At 37.2% G+C, this 19,353-nt stretch overlaps 1 protein-coding gene across 1 annotated transcript in view; it reads left to right on the top strand.

The window, feature by feature from the left end:
* LOC117665646 (cytosolic phospholipase A2 epsilon-like) overlaps window positions 1-16,618 on the top strand; it is a 57,890-nt gene extending 41,272 nt beyond the window's left edge. Inside the window, exons 17-21 of the mRNA XM_034417785.3 lie at window positions 3,823-3,933; window positions 10,521-10,712; window positions 11,881-12,047; window positions 13,908-14,088; window positions 15,390-16,618. Coding sequence (XP_034273676.2) covers window positions 3,823-3,933; window positions 10,521-10,712; window positions 11,881-12,047; window positions 13,908-14,088; window positions 15,390-15,598 — 860 coding nt within the window. The 3' untranslated portion in view covers window positions 15,599-16,618. The remainder of the gene's footprint in view (window positions 1-3,822; window positions 3,934-10,520; window positions 10,713-11,880; window positions 12,048-13,907; window positions 14,089-15,389) is intronic.
* Window positions 16,619-19,353: the final 2,735 nt, after the last annotated feature.

The following is a 19,353-nucleotide window of genomic DNA, read 5'->3' as shown; positions in this document are numbered from 1 at the left end:
CCTCCTTGTGGTAGTCAGGCTAGAATCTAAATTACCGTATTTTTCAGAGTTTAAGACACACTTTTTTCCCTCCTAAAAGAGGCTGAAAATTTGGGTGTGTCTTATACTCCGAATGTAGCTTTTTTGAAGTTTTTTTTTAGCCCTAACAAGGCGCTAGCGAGTGAAGCGATCTCCGTGGTTTGCCTGCTTTTCTCATTGCTTCTCTCTCCAAAGATCAGTTGTGCTTTAGAAGCTGTTTTTTATCCCCAAGCAGGGGATAAGAAACAGTAAACTAATGTGCTGAAGCTGACCAGACTAAGGATGCTAGCCAGATAGGCAAAAAATCTGGTAGGCAGATTTTTTTCCCTATTTTCCTCCCCCAAAACTAAGCTGCATCTTATACTCTGAAAAATACAGTAGTTAACAGGGCTGATTCACATAGTTCACGAACTATATGCACCACCTCAAATATAAACCACTGATTATTACTAGGGAAGGAGCACCTCATATTATCCTCTGCTTTTACTCAGCCCATTATTTTTTTTTCATTTGTGGCAGCTTATGCAGTGTTCTCCTGTCCACATTGCTTCACTTTAGCACCTCCACTCCAGTTGGCTATAGTACTCTGGATAGCTCCTCTTCTCTGGACTTTCCTTCAGGGCCATTTTTTTTTTTTTTTTTTTTTTTTTTTTACAAATTCAGCAGCGAACAGTAAAAGCTGGACTTTCTTTCCCGTCCTCTTCCTCCTGCCAGGTTCACTGATGCATCTGTGAAAGTGCACTTTTTAAAATTCACCTCTGTTTCAGGGTGAAATTGACAAGAATCCTGCTGCTTTCCCATTCTAGCCTAAGTGGTAGGGGAAATGGTAAAACTGAATTTTTTTTCTTTCCCCTCCCTCCCTTTATTAGTTCAGAGGAAGTAAGGAAGCAGGAGAATCCTCTAATCAGGAATACTGTTAAATATGCTCTGGACTGTGACCAAAATGAAGGAGGAGGTTTGAAAATAGAAAGGAATTTCTTAAGCCAGCTTTATTTCTGGCTGGTCTGGGAAGAATGCAAAGAAGACCAATAAACATGAATAGGAAACTGGCATTTAAAACATATGAAGAACTGCTGCAGAACTTAGGTATGTCTAGTTTAATGAAAAGAAAAACTAGGAGTGACAGGATAGCAGTGTTCCAATATCTAAAGAGCTGCCACAAAGAAGAGGGGGTCAAGCTATTCTCCAAAAGCACCTGAAGGCAGAACAAGAAGCAAAGAATGAAAATGAATAAAAGAGAAAACCAAACTAGACCTAAGGAGAAAATTCCTGATAGAACAATTAACCAGTGGGATGGCTTGCATCCAGAAGTTGTGTGTGCTCCAACACTGGAGGTTTGCCTGAAATGGTATAGGGCATGGGTGTCAAAGTTGATTGTGTCACATGACGTCACGTGATATATTGCGATGTTTTTTTTATCTTTGAGGAGCTGGGGTGGGTGTGGCCTGCACATGATGCATCTGGCCCATGGGCCGTCAGTTTGACACCCTTAAATAGGGTCTCCTTCTTGAGCAGGGAGTTGGACCAGAAGACCTCCAAGGTCCCTCCAATTCTGTTATTCTGTTATGCCAGGGAGGCAAGCAGCTGAAGGCTGCATTGTGGAAAAGCTTACTCCAATTATACTTTCAGTTAGAGACCATTTTATTCAGCACGAAAATAACCAAAAGAACATTATTACAGTGGTATAAACCTAAACTTTATAAAAATGTACTCCTTAAAACTCACCCAATTATTTCTCTTTTATAGCTTTTATCAAAGCGTATATTCCCCCTATTCATGAGTATCAATTTCTTACATTATCTAGAATTAAATTCTTCTGATCAGATAGGAAAAACACTGGCAGTGTGTGGGGGATGTTGTTCCTCTGCCATTAACAAATCTCTTCATTAAAAATAATGTATCTTTTTTGAAAGCCTGTTTACCAGTGGTGAAATTCAAATTTTTTTACTACCTGTTCTGTGGGTGTGGCTTGGTGGGTGTGGCAGTGGAAGGATACTGCAAAATCTCCATTCCCATCCCACGCCAGGGCAAGGATACTGCAAAATCCCCATTCCCTCCCTACTCCTGGGGGAAGCATATTGCAAAATCTCCACTCCCACCCCACTCTGGGGCCAGCCAGAGGTGGCATTTGCTGGTTCTCCAAACTACTCAAAATTTCCGCTACCAGTTCTCCAGAACCTGTGAGAACCTGCTGGATTTCAACCCTGCTGTGTACCAAGGGATAGAGCCAGGGTTACTCAACAGGGTTACCTGTTGAGCAGGTGGCTGGTAATGAATAGCCCTGGGAAAGAGGCAGAAATTGACAGAAATGGAAAAGTTTGGAAACTACTGTTTTTTCCTAATGCCTGTATACAGACTTTATTTATTTATTTATTTATTTATTTAATTATATTTCTATACCGCCCTTCTCCTGCGGGACTCAGGGCGGTGTACAGCCAGGATAAAACTTGTACATAGTAAAAGAAACAAGTCCCATTATCTCTACTTCTGTGAAGCAGTTGTTCTCCTTTAAAGACACACCCACACCGAGCTATGAAAGAATCCAGGGCCATGCTGTGAAAGCATCTAGAAAACTGTCTAGTTCAGAGCTCTTCTGTTTTTTTTAACTTTCTCCTTAAAATTTTTGATTTTGCTGAAGATTTAAAAATTGACCTCAAGAACCAACAATACTGAAGATTCATGCAAAGGAACGTATTTCTTCTGTTGCTCTGATTATTAATATGGAGTATGCTGCTCTGGGTAGTTCAACAATGTTTAGCATGATCAATACTTTAATTACTATACAAGCTGTTGGGTACTTTGAGTTTAGAGATTCAGGTTGATGCAATGCTTAAGACACCAGCTAGAATCCATAAGACTGTGAGTTCTAGTCATGATTTAGGCACAAGGCCAACTGGGTAATCTGGAGTCAGCCATTCTCTCTCTCATCCCTAGGAAAGAGGCAATGGCAAACCATCACTCGCTCTTGCCAAGAAAACTGAGGGACTTCTCCAAAGGATTTGCCAGGAGCCAGTAGTGACTCAAAGGCACAACATTTTTAGTTAATTACTGAAATGAACTGAATGAATGACCAGGCTGTTCTTGAAAAGTACCAAGTGAAAAAGGCTGAGACATTTTTATTGGCTTCCAAATCTCTTGATAATATGTTTTGATTCCTTTTAAATCAGAATAACATATTACTAATGTCCAATGAAGGTTACATTCTATTTTATAGAAGCTTATGCTTTAATTGATATGAATATCTTTGAGATGCCACAACCTCCGATTTTGGCTTTTTTTCTGCTTTGTACAAGTACTAACTTAGCTCCAATTTTTCAAAAAAATATGCAGTGAACTGGTGCTAGGACCTTTCCTCCACAAAGTCTACGTTTTATTGCTGAACAATTTCCCATCCAATTTTTAAAAATGTACATTTTTACGTTTTAAATAATTTATTTGTGCACCACCCAGAATCTTTCTGTGAGGAAAATGGGCAGTTTCTAAATTTGATAAATAAATAAAAGTAAATAAAACTTCTTATTTGGCAATCCAAATTGTTTTAAACTGCTGAAGTTTAAATTGTTAAAAATCATTCAAAATGGACTCTCTGGGGAACCAGCCTTGGCAAAGTTCATGTGGATGTTTAGGGATCAGCATTTCTGAGAAGGAAGCTAGCTCTGAACCCTTAGAGAGTGAGACATCTTCCTGAGAGCCATAGGACTGCAGTCTTAACATCCAGTTAGAACTGTTTGGAAAACAGACTTTTTGATATATACAATTCAGAATGAAACCTGAATATCTTACTAACTCTTGATCTTTTTTTAGGTTTGTGGAGTAATGTGTTTTCCTATAACCTCTTGGATGCATGGCGTGAAATTGACAGTTCAGAAGATAGTTTTTTGTATAGCTATACCCAGGAAAAAATAAAGCAAATAGGTTAGTAAAATACAAGCTGCTTTAAAGTTGATTATGGATCTTAATTATGTAGTTTATATAATACTTCTCTAGAGTATCAATTCTAATGATAAAACCTGGATGTAAATTTCCATTAAGTGAATAATTCAAAACAGCTATATTATTGCAAAAAGTTAATTCTGAAATGTAATGGAAAAGAGCAATTAACCCACTGCAGCAAATTACATATAAGAACTTTATTTATTTATTTATTTATTTATCAACAAGTACAAGGAAACAAGTAACAGTATAGACATGGACATATGAAAAAAATTGGCACAAATAAAAGGATATAAATAGGCAAAACATAGCCATAAACACATAGAATGATTACATATAAACAGGAACAGTAGGACAGGGATGGTAGGCGCGCTGGTGCTCTTATGCATGCCCCCTTAGGGATCTCTTAAGAAACATGAAAGGTCCATGGTAGACAGTTTAAGGTAAAAGGTATGGGGATTAGGGAGACTAACAACAGGATCAGGTAGAGTGTTCCAGACATTTACTACTCTATTGCAGAAGTCATATTTCCTACAATCAAGATTAGAGCAAATTACATTGAATTTGAATCTATTGATAGCCCTTGTGTTATTACGGTTGAAAGTACTCATACGGTTAAAGTACTCATTTACAGGTAGGACTTTTTTGGTAAATAATCTTATGAACTAAGCATAGGTCGGAATGTAGATGGCGTAGTTTGAGGCTATCCAGACCTAAAATTTCAAGCCTGGTGGTATAGGGAATTTTATTTCTAGCAAAAGATTTGAGTACTCTTCTAGTAAAATATCTCTAGACCCTCTCTAATGTATTGATGTCTGAAATACAGTGAGGGTTCCAGGCGGATGAACAATATTCAAGTATAGGTCTGGCAAAGGTTTTATATGCCCTAGTTAGAAGTATAGCATTACCAGAGAGAAAACTTCGTAAAATAAGATTGACAACTCTTAATGCCTTTTTTGCAATGATGTTACAGTGAGCTCTGGGACTTAGATATTTTGAAGTGAGTACTCCTAGGTCATTGACAGCGTGTGGGTCAACTTTTAGATCGTTTCCAGCCAGCAAATATTTGATGTTCTTATTTCTATTGCCAATGTGCAGCACGGAGCATTTGTTAGCAGAAATTTGAAGTTGCCAATTGTTTGACCATTCAGATACACAGTTTAAGTCATTTTGAAGGGTAGTAAGAGTTGTCTGTGGTGTTGAATAGTTTGACATCATCAGCAAAGAGGACACGGCTATGTTTTCACAACTTTGCTATGTTTTCTTTTATTGAATTTCAAATGTTTAACAGTTTAGGTTTATAACTACAGTAATCTTTCTCAAAAAATGGTGTAGGATGTTGATAGATAAGGGCATACTTCAGTAAATAGATCTCATTCGTATTTCTGAATGTCACTGAATAATGAAAAAGACAATAGCTGTACTCTAAAGAGCAATGTTTCCCAACCTTGGTAACTTTAAGCTGTGTGGAGTTCTCTCCCAGAATTTCCTAGTTACCATGCTGGCAGGGAAATTCTGGGAGTTGAAGTAAACACACTTTAAAGTTGTCGAGATTGAGAAACACTGCTATAGAATAACAACAAAAAATAATGATCAGCATAACAGTACACTTTTTTTAAAAAAAGTATTTTTTTAAAAAAAGTGGTAGAGTAATAATACATGGGCAAACAATAGATACAAACTCAAACTGCTCCAAACTCGATTGCAGAAAATACGACTTCAGCAACAGAGTGGTCAATGCCTGGAACTCACTACTTGAATCTGTTGTTACATCCTCAAACCCCCAAAGCTTTAACCTTAAAATGTCTACCGTGGACCTCACTCCATTCCTAAGAGGTCTGTAAGGGGGCGTGCATAAGCGTACCAGTGCGCCTACCTTTCCTCTCCTACTGTTCCCATTTATTCGTACTAATTTATTATACTTATACCTGTTTATACTTATATGTTTATATGTTATGTTCATACTTATACTTATTTTCTCATACATGCTTGACAAAATAAATTAAAATAAATAAATAAATAAATAAATGAACTCTGGAAGTACAGAACTGAGCTCACAAATGCATACTTAAAGCAATATGAATTTATTTCCTCAGTGCTTCTCAGAAGTGAAGCAGGGTCTCAGTCACCATCCTTCCATAAATCATGTTGAACAGGTACTGCAGTGTATGTATTCATGTACCAAATGATAGATAGATAATATTTATTTCATTCAGTGTCCAGATTAAACAAAACATACAGAATATTCTGTAAAGCAAAGAAAAAACAATTATACAAACTATCCACATAGCCCTGAGAAATTAAAAAAGAGAAATCCGAAAGGTGCTTTTTTCAAGAGGCAACTGGACTTTCTTGTTTTTCTTTGAAGACATTTTGCTTCTCATCCAAGTTTCTTGTGCTGAAGAAGCTTCTTGGTTGAGAAGCGAAACATCTTCAAAGAAAAACAAGAAAATCCGGTTGCCTCTTTAAAAAGCAACTTTGGGATGACCATGACTCAGATGACTGAGAATCTCCATAGACATTTAGCTATGCATGTTGGAAAAGGTGAAATATTTAAAAAGGTGAATATCTCTCAAATTATTAATGTTAAAGTAATAAGTATTTCAATACTATATAGCTGAGAATATAATAATGAGGTACAAAGGAATCAGTCATGTGTGATAATAAGTTTGTGCATATTCACAACAGTTATATAGAACTTTGTTACATTATGGTTGATAGCACTTGTCTAATAAGAGGAAATTGACAAGGAATTCTTCAGGATAGTTTCATGTATGTAGCAAGGCAGGGGAGATAAGTCTTCTTTGGATATGATTGTAGAAGGAGCAGTGAAGAATAGATTCAATTATTCATCATCCCAATGATAGGTTCAGTTAATATGAGGACTTTATTGAATTACCCATATAAAAGTATTGAAGGTAAACTATTATATCTGACTCTGAAGAAGAATCTTTGCTAGGCTGGAGAGATGAGTGAGTTGATGTAGCTGGCTGATTTTCATGTAATATGGTTAATTCAAATTTGGAGATAATTTGGGGTGAGTCCTCTTTCAATGTCAAAGTCTTCCTTTAATGTCTCTTCCAGTTTGAGTGAAATCAAAAGAATATAGGGAAACAAGGGAGATGTCATATGATGAAAGTTGTTTATATATTGCTTGATTCCATGAGGTCTCAAATTCATCTGAGAGAAGAGATGATGATGATGATGATGATGATGATGATGATGATGATGATTTGAGTTTGTATACCGCCCTACTCCCGAAGGACTCAAGGCGGTGAACAGCCAAATAAAATACATATAATACAAATGTTAAAAAACCATTAAAATACAATTAAATAATTGGCCCAGAAAACAAAAATTAAAACAACCCAAATTCATAAGATAAATTTAAAATTTTAAAATTTTAAAAATTAAAATTTTTTTTTAAAAAAAAACAAAACTCAGCTGGGCTGAGCCCAGCTGAAAAAGAATGGATTTAAGATAACAACTAAATATTAACAAACATGCTGTAACCTCTATCTTCATCTGCCCAAATTCTAATCTCAAATTTGCATTAGATAGGCATTTTGGAACTTGGAACACTGTTCTTATAAACTTAGTTTGGATAGTTTCCATCTGGGTATTGTTTAGAAATGGACCTAGCTGGGAATCACGGAACAACTGAGCCAGTGATTTTGCTGTCAATAATTTGAGAAGTTTAAGGGATACATTTTTCACCTCTTGCACGGAAAAATCTTAAGACAGCTGAAGAGGATTTTTTTTTTTTTGAGTCTGTGCATCTGCTATGTTGATATGCGAGTTCTTTTATTCATTAAAAATGAAACTCAGTCAACTGGACATTTAAAAACGTGTCACAAATACCATTGACTGGTGCTAATAGTTGATACAGATTGCTGCCAGCGTCCTAGGTATCAACCAAGTACCTTCTTAAAATATATGATATTCCAACTAGTGCCGTTTTTTGCAGTTCCGCTGGTGTTATTGCAGGAAGCTGCAATTTCTTGAGGTGTTTTGTGAAATTCTTGGACATGGTACCAAGTGCCCAGATGACAATGGGTATCACTGTGACATGTTTCATCCATAGCCGTGTAGTTTCTATGGCCAGGTCACAATATTTCATGATTTTTTCCAGTTCTTTTTCTTCAACTCTGGCATCTCCTGGTACCGCGATGTCAATAAATTGTATGTTTCGGTTTTCGACAACTGTGATATCTGGCGTGTTGTGTTCCAAGTGACGATCCATCTGTATTCGAAAGTCCCACAAGATCTTCACCTTCTCATTTTCTATAACTTTTTCCACTTTATGTTCCCATGACTTTTTGGATACAGGAAAGTTGTATTTTTTACATAATGACCAGTGGATTAATTTAGCAACTCAGTCGTGTCTAGCTTTGTAATCAGTTTGTGCGATTTTGCTGCATTCACATATTAAATATGAAACATTTTCGACTTTGTTGTTGCAAAGTCGGCAATTTGGATTGTTGATGGATTTTTGTATCTTTGGTTTCATGGCATTAGTTTGTAGTGCTTGTTCTTGAGCAGCCAGTATTAAACCTTCCGTTTCTTTCTTGATGGTTCCCATCTTAAGCCAAGCCCATGTAATGTTGTCATCACATTTCCTTCAATGTTTTTCAAGTGCTGTCCATGCAAAACTTTGTTTTTCCATCTATTTAATCTGTCATCCAGCTGTTTTTCCTTATATTCTGACTTTGTTTCTGTTGTTCTCCGTTTTCACAGCCTGCAGCAATTTTTCTGTACTTTGGTTCATAAAATCATTCAAACTTTGTTTTTCTTCTTCTACAGTTTGATGGATTTGCAATAGTCCTCTGCCCCCTATTTTTCTTGGCAGGTACAATCTGTCGATGTCACTACGTGGATGTAAAGCGTGGTACATATTGAAAAGTTTGCGGTCCAGGTTTTCCAGTTCAGCCAAAGTCCAGTTGATGATTCCAGCTGAGTAGCATATCACTGGAACTGCCCATGTATTAATGCCTCTAATTTCCAGCATTCAGTTTTGATTTTAATATTTTGCAGACCCTCCTGATGTATTCCTTTTGCATTGACTCTTTGACTTTTCCATTCAAGATGTTATCTGCTTCCAATATGCCTAGATATTTGTAACCATCATCCTTTGCTAATGCTTTTACTATGTTTCCATTTCCCAGTTCTATTCCTTCTATTTTTTTCTTATTCTTATTCTTATTCTTATTCTTATTCTTAATCTTATTCTTATTATTTTGGTCTTCTGGAAGTTCAGAACAAGGTGATTGTCACTATAGTAGCACACAAGACTTTTGAATGTGCACCAAGAACCAATGGGGGACCTTGAAATAATGGCTATGTCATCTCTTAAAAAAGCAGAAATAGAACATGCATTTCTGTTATTGGGAGTTAATGATCTGAGAGTTGTTTTGTTAATGAGTTGACCCATAAGTAAAACAGAAGGAAAGAGCTAAAATGCCTCTACTGTGCACAGAGATGAAGTCTGAAATTAGACACTTGTATTCCATCTTGATAGAATTCATGCACTAGGAACAATAGCAACAGTCAATCGCCAATCCTCTTAGTTTTTCCCATAGAAAGGGTCTTGAGCTTGAGTCCAATGCTTACTGGAAGACAGCAAAAGCCATGTACAGAGAAACTCAAGATAGTCTCAATCAGTATAATCAATATCATTATACAAGGATGAGCTTTAATGTCAAATAGCTCTGTATCATATCTGATTACACCCATCATCCACATGGATAGCTGCATGTATCAGTCCCGATGTGCCGGGGCTGCCATTCCGGCGGGATTGGAGTGACCACTTACTAACCAGCCTGGCCGACTGGAAGCTGCAGCTGCCATCATGTTCGCTGCAGCCTTTGCCTCTGTCATGGCCGCTGCCATTTTCGCCGCGGCCTCTGAAGCCCCCCTGCAGTCTTCACCACTGCTCTGGGTGCCTCCATTTTCGCTGCGGCCTCCGATGCTGTCACCGCCGCACAACTGAGAGGTGGGCCCAGAAACAGCTGATATTCAGGGCCTCCACCTGAAGGGAACCAGTCCTCAGTGTGGATGACAAGCTGAGTGGAACAAGCCTTGGATTGTAATGTTGTCTAGCTGGGGGTGTGAGCGGAACTCGGCCTCTGGGTGGAGCTGCGGGGTGGAGTCACGGGATGGAAGTGGAACACTTTAAATGATGGTGGGGAGCACTGCGCAATAGTGCTGACAATACTTCACTTTTCATGGGTGATTGTTGGATTGTGATGGAGTGCAAGATAAAGAACTCTCTACACCAAAGACATTAGTTGTTTGGAATCTTATTTCAATGCGCCATTCCAGAACTTGACAGCATGTGCATGAATGTGCAGGAGCTTTATTCCACATATAGTCAGAGACTAGCTTACCTATTATATTAATTCTATATTAATGAGCATATGAAAAGAATAGCTGTGTTGCATTTATTTATATGGCTTTTGGTATACTCTGAAGTGATAATCAATGACAAAAATCTTGCAATATACATTAGTCTATCTTTTCCTCTTAGTGCCTGCTGCACTAAATTAACCTATGTATGTTCTGTTCTTCAGGAGAAAAACCACCTCTGCCACCAGTAGCAGAAGCAGTGAATACTTACCTGGTCATGCCTACACATAAGACTATGAAGTTACTTCGCGAAGTCATAACAGAGCGTGTATCAACATCAGAGGTCTACAGTTTCTTAAATGGATTCCAATTAAACAATGGATATCTAGAGAATAAAAATTTTTATATATGGAAAGGTACATGGTCAATGCTACGAAAATTTGTATCAGTTTGTTCATTAAGATGATGACCTGATTTTAAAAACTGCAAGCGTTAATGCTAAAAAATAGTTAGTAAGATGTCTAAAATTGGACATATCTCTCCCTTGAAAATAGCAATTGTCAAATGAACTATGATGGCTGGATTCCCCAAACCAAACAAAATACTGTATATTAACAGCTTTGCACACTAAGATGTGAACTTAGCCACTAAAATGTAGCACTCAAAGTCCAAAATAGCAAAGAGTCTCATGAGTTCACAGCTACATTATTAGAATGTGATTTGAATAATTCTAATTCCACAATATTTTAAATGAGCAATAAAACAATATTGCTAAGGGTATTTACAAGAACTGAAGAATAAGTGTTGCGAAATCACATATCGTTGGGTAAGATTTTAAAGAAATTTTAACTGTAGTTTGAGACTAATTTAATGAAATATTCTTTTTCACATATACTGGATACCACAGGGGATTAACTTTATTATGTTGAAAGTATAATGTGGGTGATATTGATTTGTCTGCTTTTGCCCATTTTTGTTTAATTTCCACATATTTATTAATATACTATTACAAAGATCAATATGGTTTAAATCTGAATTCCTGAAATGTATTCACTTTATGTGCTGACAATCTCTCAATATTATGGAAATACTGGTCAATATCATTCCATGTAGTCAAGGTTTAATGATCAGTGCAAAAATTAGACTGAATGAAGCATGTGTTTTGTTGTTCTCTTTATTTTCGGTTTTTAGTTGCCCTCTCCCCCCTTTTTTCTTACCTTCTTTTTCTTTCTCTTATTTATTAAAGCAAATATATTGGCAGTGAATCAATTGCTTCCTTGTTTCAAACTGGTTAGGGTTAGATGCTCCTTGGTTGCTACTTCATTCTTATTTCACATTGGCAATTTTCAGTGCAACAGTGCTTCGAAAAGAACATTTAGTTATAGAGAGAAGATTTCTCTTACATCAGCTATAAACAGATAACAAGCTGTTTCAAGTAACATTCCATACTTTTATGAATGTGGTTTTATGAATGTGGAAATGTGATGTGCCATATGTCCTAAAGAAAATTAGAAGTTGAATCAAAGCAAAAAGCAAACTACTTTTTGAAGCTATGAGCTGCTAATAAAAAAATTTGCCTTTCAGATACTGTACTGGACACTTTTCCTAACCAGTTGATGACTCCATTGGAATATCTGAACCTTGTAGATACAGCTGCCTTTATAGACACCAGCTATGCACCACTGATGAGACCAGAGAGAAAAGCGGATGTCATTATACATTTGAATTATTCTTCAGGCTCACAAACAGCAGTGAGATGATTTACAATTAAGTGTTGTTTTTGTGTCATTAGTTTGTGTTTTACACTTACAGAATTCTACAGAAAAGAATAGAGTAGGGTCTGCTTGGGTGGGGGGTTGGACTAGATGGCCTATATCTAGGGTTGGAGATCCCTTCCAACTCTGTTAATATGTTAATCTGAATTCTGAGAGGTCGCGTGCATGTCCATATACAGTATGTGCTTTTGCTTTGTCTGAGAATGCTAGCATTAAATGAGCTTAAAAGGATTGTCTCATTCCCCCTGGCGATAAACATACATGATTGCATTTTCACTCATATTAAACACTGTTATTGTAGTACTGGCAGCAAGAAAACCTTCTTTATAGGTCTTGGAGATTATTTGTGGAGGTCACAAAACTGGGTAGAAAAGGATTTTCTCTTACTTCCATATCAATGTCTTCTCTACCCAATTTGTCTGGCCAAACAATTGGTCAATTACCAATTACCATTTTGGTAAACTGGTTAACAGTCCAGAGCTAAAAATTAGCAAGGACATTCACTGTTGAAGTCAATAGTTTAGATGCTAATCCTAGTGTGTAGTGCAAGTTCCAAATATACAGGTTTTTATTGATGGTCATCTTTAAGTGAGCGAAACACAATCCAGTGAAAATATCAAAGTCTCTTAAGAAGCTGTTATGCTTGAAGCACACAAAGCTAAGTTATGGAGCACAGAAAGTTGGGAAATCATAGGAAGTTGTTCCAGTGCCACCCTATACTTAAGTAAATCTTAAATGCAAGAAATCCTGAGACTCCATCTACGCACAGCCAGTACTGATCAGTTCTGATTACAAGATTCAGGTTATTCAGGAACAATAGTCTACTTCTGGGTAAATATACAGCCTAAATATCCCAAGCAAATAAACATTCTTCCATTTTTGCCTAAAGGGGCCAATGAAGTTCTCTTGTGCATTACTTAGGTGATGTATGAAAAGCAATTTGAACATTGTAACAACCAAATTCAGAATCCAGTCTAAATCAAGACACAGATTATTTTCACAGAAGATCCTCACAGGCTTTAATGGTATGTAGGAATAATATAGACAAGACACAGACACAGGCATGATTCTGTTAATTACAATAACAGAATTAGCTTACAGTAAAGTAGAATTAGCTCATCTGGTCTTATTTTTTGTCTGATCTACCTCGTAAAGCTAACATCAATCTTGCAAGTCTGAAAATACTTCTTTTCCCCATTCCCTTTCCTGCCCTAAAACTAGGAGGATCTCTTTTGAGCCACTTGCTCTGCCCACATTCCTGCTGTAGGCTAAGCTGCCTTTTATGCAACTGTTCCCTCAGTTGTGTCTTGTTACCATATCTCCCAAGGCCATTCCTATATACCATTATACAGGCTCAGTGGAACCATGTTCATTTACACAGACACATTCTTTGTGCACAGATAAGTTGAATTGTGTGCCAAGAGAGATTATCCTTAACTAATAGATCCTTATAAAGTCTTCTGGCAGGTATAAGAAATCAGGAACCAGGGTTGTTCAAATGAATACAGGATTATTCCATGCTATCTCTAAACAAGAATCTGTACTGCTAATGGTCAAGCCAAATTGGTGGTAGATAAGAGTCAATGGAATTTAAGGATGGATGGACCTAGATCTCTTGTGGGCACAAAGGGACTCCACACTGATAATGCACTTGATCCCTCCCTTGGCCTCAAACTAGTCATCTCCTACACCTTCCCTTGATTTCCTAGGTAGAAATGAATTGGAGTAAAAGATCCAGAAATAAGATGAATCAATCAAGAAAGAAATATGATAATCATTACCACAACTTATTATTCTTATTATTGCTATTATTTCCTTTGTCCTGTCATAATCTAGCCTTTAAACGAAGCCTCCAGATACTTTACAAAGCAAGGGATTCCATTCCCCAAAATAGATCTGAGTAGAGAAAAGAATCTGAAGGAGTGTTATGTTTTTGAAGATACTACAGATTCCAAAGCACCTATTGTGGTTTTTTTCCCACTAATAAATGATACCTTCAAGAAATACAAAGCACCAGGTAAGTTGCTTGTTTCCTTAACAGACCTAACCATTTTTCCCACAGGTGAATATTCACATTTGGTGAACTAAACCCTCTACTACACTTGTGCTATTATAAATCAGTAAATTTGGAAGTTTACACAAGCCTATCATCATTACTTATAATCCTCCTACTAAGTTACCCTTCATTTTCTAACTTTAGATAACTCTTTATTTAAAAAATATCTTGCTAGTTGTCCCAAAGGTGATTTTCAAATGGCTGCTGGACTTTGGTTTATCCCTGATGATGTTTTGCTACTCATCCAAGAAGCTTCTTGTCAGTTATACAACCTTGGAGTAGTCAAGAAGATATTAAAGATATCTTTAAACTCTTTCAGTTATATTAAGTTAGTGGTGTATAGTCTGGAATCCCAGGGACATATATGGACTTACAATTCTGGGTTTGGTCCAAAGGAACCTTGGGAAATTTGTCCCCAAATTGTACTGCTTAATATGACAGTGGAGCAAAATTGTTAAATTAAATTAAATTAAATTAAATTATTACATAATTTTTGTCCAATAGATATTCTCCTGGCTTTTTCTACTTCTTGAATGCAATCCCTAGCATAACATTCAAAGGCTGCCACCCCATCACCCTTCAAAATTAAGTTTCTTATGTTAAATAGATCTGATATTATGGGCATTATCATGCCTTTGAAATGCATGCCTTTCCTTCCTCTCCAACATTCATTATGACTTGTTCTGGTCTTCAGCCTTTGCATCATTATGGTGCTACTCCATCCCATGACAAACAGGAAGTTAGGAAGAATGGAAGTTCCTGTTTGTTTGTGGGATGGAATAGCACCCTAATAATGCAAAAGCTGAACTTAGGGAAATATATGCTTTGCAGCTTGACAGCTGAATGGCAGCAGAGGCCTCAGCACTCCTGCCATTCTACTATAATGGATGGATAGTGGAGCCAAAGTTATTCTATTCCAGTGGGTGCAATTTGTGGCGCTTGAGATATTTCCAAACTCAACTCAGATACAACTTCTATTTGGAATTGATGAATGTGTATATTTTGTGATTTGGTTTTTTTACTACGCAAGTATGGCTAATGTTGAAATACTGTATGGTGGAAGCTGTAATTCAGAAAGTCACAGGTTCCTCATCCCTGATATAATCCAGAAGCAGAAGGTTTAGATCAGATCAACTCTTGTGGTCGACAACCATAACAGACTTGCTTCTGTAATAGGGATAGCAGCACTAATAAAAAGATACTGACTTTGTTTTGCAGATTTTGAGCAAATAATACATTTAATGGTAAATTGTGTTTTGCAGGTATGAAACGTGCTGCCACTGAACTGAAGCAAGGTGAAGTTGATGTAACTAGTCCTCTTTCTCCATATGGAATACTAAACTTTCAATACTCTGAGGAAAATTTTGATAAGTTAATAGAGCTAACTAGTTACAACATTCAGAATAACAAAAACTCAATCCTTCAAGCTTTACAAAGAGCAATAGAGAGAAAAAAGCCTCAGACGAAATAGACATCGTTTCAAATATGAGTGGAAGACTGCTGAACCAGCTGTTGCAATTTCCTTGGTCTAATTTATCATTAATGGCTATGTCAGTTTACTATACTTTAAGATCATAATATATTTTGGTTATGGCATTATATTAGTAGATCTTGGGAGCATTTAATCTGTATAGTAGCATCTGAATTTTAGAAAGTTTTCCCAGGAATATTCATTGAACAGTCATTTCTTTAAGACATCAAACAAAATGTGCCTTGAGTGATATGAATCACAATTGTAATGTTTGTTTCCTTCATGTGTATGTTAGACCCTTATTATTCTTGATACTATTATTTGGATTGTTATTGCTGTGACTATAGGTTATTATATCTCTAATTTATTATGTAATAAATATAATAAGCATATTATGTATTTCTAGTAGCCAATATTCTTTGACCAGTTTACAAATATTTTTTTAAAAATCTATGAAAGATAAAAACAATATGATAGCATTACTCTTTTCCCTTTGTTCTCAATAAATAAACTAAGCAGAAAAAAAGTTGCAACTGGAAGCTATAATTTAAGAGGGAACTGGGCCCTTGGGCCTCCAAAGAGGTTGGTATTATCTAAGCAACATGAGCAGAAGAGGTTGGGGGATTAATATACCCCAATATTATATCAGTGTAAAATAAGCTTTAAAACTTGCATGGCAAGAGGAGCAAGAACTGCCAGTTCTTGACAGAGAAGAAGAAAAGCAACTTCATTTAATCTGAAATATTGGGATGGATAATTAAGGTATTGTGAAAGAAGAAAAGATTCGGGGTAGGAAAACATCATTCTGGAAATGTCAAATGAATTTAAATTGTGAGAATTAGATAAAAGATACAAGGGAAAAATCCCATAGTGGGGTGGGACTGATTTGGGGCTTATTGGGTGTTTTGGTCTGTTCTGAAAAATAGTTTTTGTTAACATTGTCCTTTAATGATATTACATTACCTCCAAACTCGGTTTGATCAAGTGTGCTAAATCATAAACACATTTCCAAGGAAAACAGAATTTTCAATATTTGTTTGGGGGTGGTGGGGGAAGGGCAACATAGGGAGAAGCCACATCAGGTGTGATAATTAAATTGTTAGGTTTTCAAGAAGAAAAGTTGTCATTTTTTTTCTTCCTTTCAAAATACCACCCACTGCTTTTTTTGACTGAAAATAGGGTGGATAATTTTGAGATCTTATGTTTGTACAGCTCAAGTAATTTCACACAAAATTGCCTTAATAGGCAGGATAATATTGAAATATATCATGTGCTATTACTTTAGTATATTTATTAATTCCTACTATGGTCTATAAAGGTTGAGGGAGCTCCAATTACTGTGACTAAACACACATTTTCATTTTAAAAAAGTTTTAGTTTGTAAAATACTTCCGGTTAAAATGGGAAACACTGTAAGCAGTAATTAATTTACGTGTTTTGAATCTTGTCTAGTATCTCAAACCTCTCCCTTCAATAAATTGTTTTCACGTGGGTGCAGTCATGTCAATCTTTCACAATTTAGTCCAGTGTCGCAATATGAAGTTGGAGAATTATATATGACACCAAAGATGACGGGAAGGAAATATAAATCATTGTTTGTGAGTGCAAAGATGGTAATCCTGTTTAAAAAACTGTCTTATCAAATCCAATACCTTGCTTTGCACAATGGTCAGTCAAAGCTTCTAGGAATCATATGTAGAGGGCTGGAGGAAAATTGTCCACTTCTACTATTATTTCTTAGTATCTGTTATTCATAGTCATATTACTGCTACCAATGAAGGAGAATATTTGTAGCTCAGAGTTGAAATGAGGGGTCCTTGGTTCTCTCTGAGCTTGTTTGTTTTCTTGCAGACATTTTATTACACAAACTAACATCATCACTGTTAGTCCTAGTCCAGTACTAGTATTGATGATGTTACCTAGCTTGGGTAATGAAATGTCTGCAAGAAAATAACCAAGCTCAGAGAGCACCAAGGACCTCTCATATTACTTCTAACTTGGGTGATAAAACATAGTCATTATAAGTAGTTCCTGACATGTTTTCCCGCCCATATTCCCTTTGAGGCCATCAATACAACCATGGGGACCCACTGAGAAGCTTCAAAACAGGCAAAATTTTAGGCATATATCTCAGTCCAAGGTCTCCCAATTTGTACACATATATGACATTGTCAAAAGGTTTGCAATGCTGTGTTGCCATCTTGCCTATTTTGACCCTCCCTTGAAGATACTACCATCATGTTATTACTATTTTATTTTATTTTTTAAGGAATTCACATATTGCCAACACTGAGAAATGATTTACGCCATGGCTTTTCCATGGATGCTGTGAAGAAACATTTATAAATTACTCATATCATGAAACCTGTTTTCCATCTGGGCAGTGACAAAGTTTTAGTCACAAAACAGGTTATCTGTTTACTCTTTGTTCTCCAAAGACCTGCATTTCCCCTTTTCACAGTTCATCTCATGTCTTTCTGCATGTGGCCAAATGGAAGATAAGCTAGATAGATCAGCAGGTCTGTTTAGAAATGACTTATCTTTCTATAGTGTAGCTTCCTTGCAGCTGATTTCATTATCCCAGATCAGCTGTTAGATAACTTAAATAGTACAGTTATTATCATTTAATAGTTTATTATTTTGCAGCTGACATACTACAGGTAGTCCTCAATGGAGACTGCCCATTACCAGACTTCACCCCCTGGTCTCCCTGATCCAGTCATTAAATAACCCTGTGTGTGATTAAAGAGAGCATGGGAGGCCTCAGGAAGGCTTAGCACAGGTCCAGGTCTGTCTGCATTGGACTTCCCAAGGCATCCCCTACCCCCTGAAACCCCCTGTGCTCTGCTTACCACCCCTCAGGCTTCCCACATCCCTTGGATTTGCTCCCCACAGACCTCCCCCTGCACCGTCCCTGAAGAGCTTGGGCCACCTACCTACTCCCCCAATATCCATCACACGCTTAAAGGTCTCTGGAGCTCCCGACCTCACATTGGGGAAGGAGGGCATGTCAGTGACCCTGAGTCACGTAACCACAATTTCAGCACAATCACATTTCCTTTTGGCCACACTGAAATGGCAGCTGCTTCTGTGATATGGCCACGTGCCCCAGCATATAAAGTGATCCATTCTGCTTCTCTAACACACCCTGCGTAGTGCTGTGGAAAGCTCTGGGGAGGAGGTCCAAGGTTTGCAGAGATTTGGGGTGGGATGGGAAGGTAGGGAAGGGACGCTATAGCATTATTCACTCATAAGAGTGAATGATTGCAGGGATGCTGCAGCGGCTTTAGCCTCGAAACAGCAGCATAAGTAACATATGAACCGTCTGTTGTAACTTCAAATAGTTGCTAAGCAATCGGTTGTAATCCCAAAGATGCTTTTTCAGGAGGTAACTGGACTTTCTTGTCTTTTCCCCACAGGACAGTGGGGAATGGAAGGATTCTGTCCTGTCAGAGCTGAAGAAGCTTCTTGAATGAGAAGAAAAACATCTTCAAAAGAAAAAACAAGAAAGTCCAGTTGCCTCCTGAAAAAGCACCTTTGAGATTGTAAAATAAATAGAGTCTTGGTGGCGCAGCTGACTAAGTGCTGTTAAAGTAGCACCAGCTGTCTGCAATTACTGGAAGTTCAAATCTCACCAGGCTCAAGGTTGACTCAGCCTTCCATCCTTTCGAGGTAGGTAAAATGAGGACCCGGTTTGTGGGGGCAATAAGCTGACTTTATATAAAAAAGAACACCGCTTGGGGGGGCTGAAAGCC

Source organism: Pantherophis guttatus, chromosome 1 (genome assembly GCF_059756535.1).
Source record: "Pantherophis guttatus breed Tessera chromosome 1, ASM5975653v1, whole genome shotgun sequence".
Classification (NCBI taxonomy): Eukaryota; Metazoa; Chordata; class Lepidosauria; order Squamata; family Colubridae; genus Pantherophis; species Pantherophis guttatus.
Note: the sequence above shows the minus strand (reverse complement) of the source record. Positions and strands in the feature narration are given on the sequence as shown.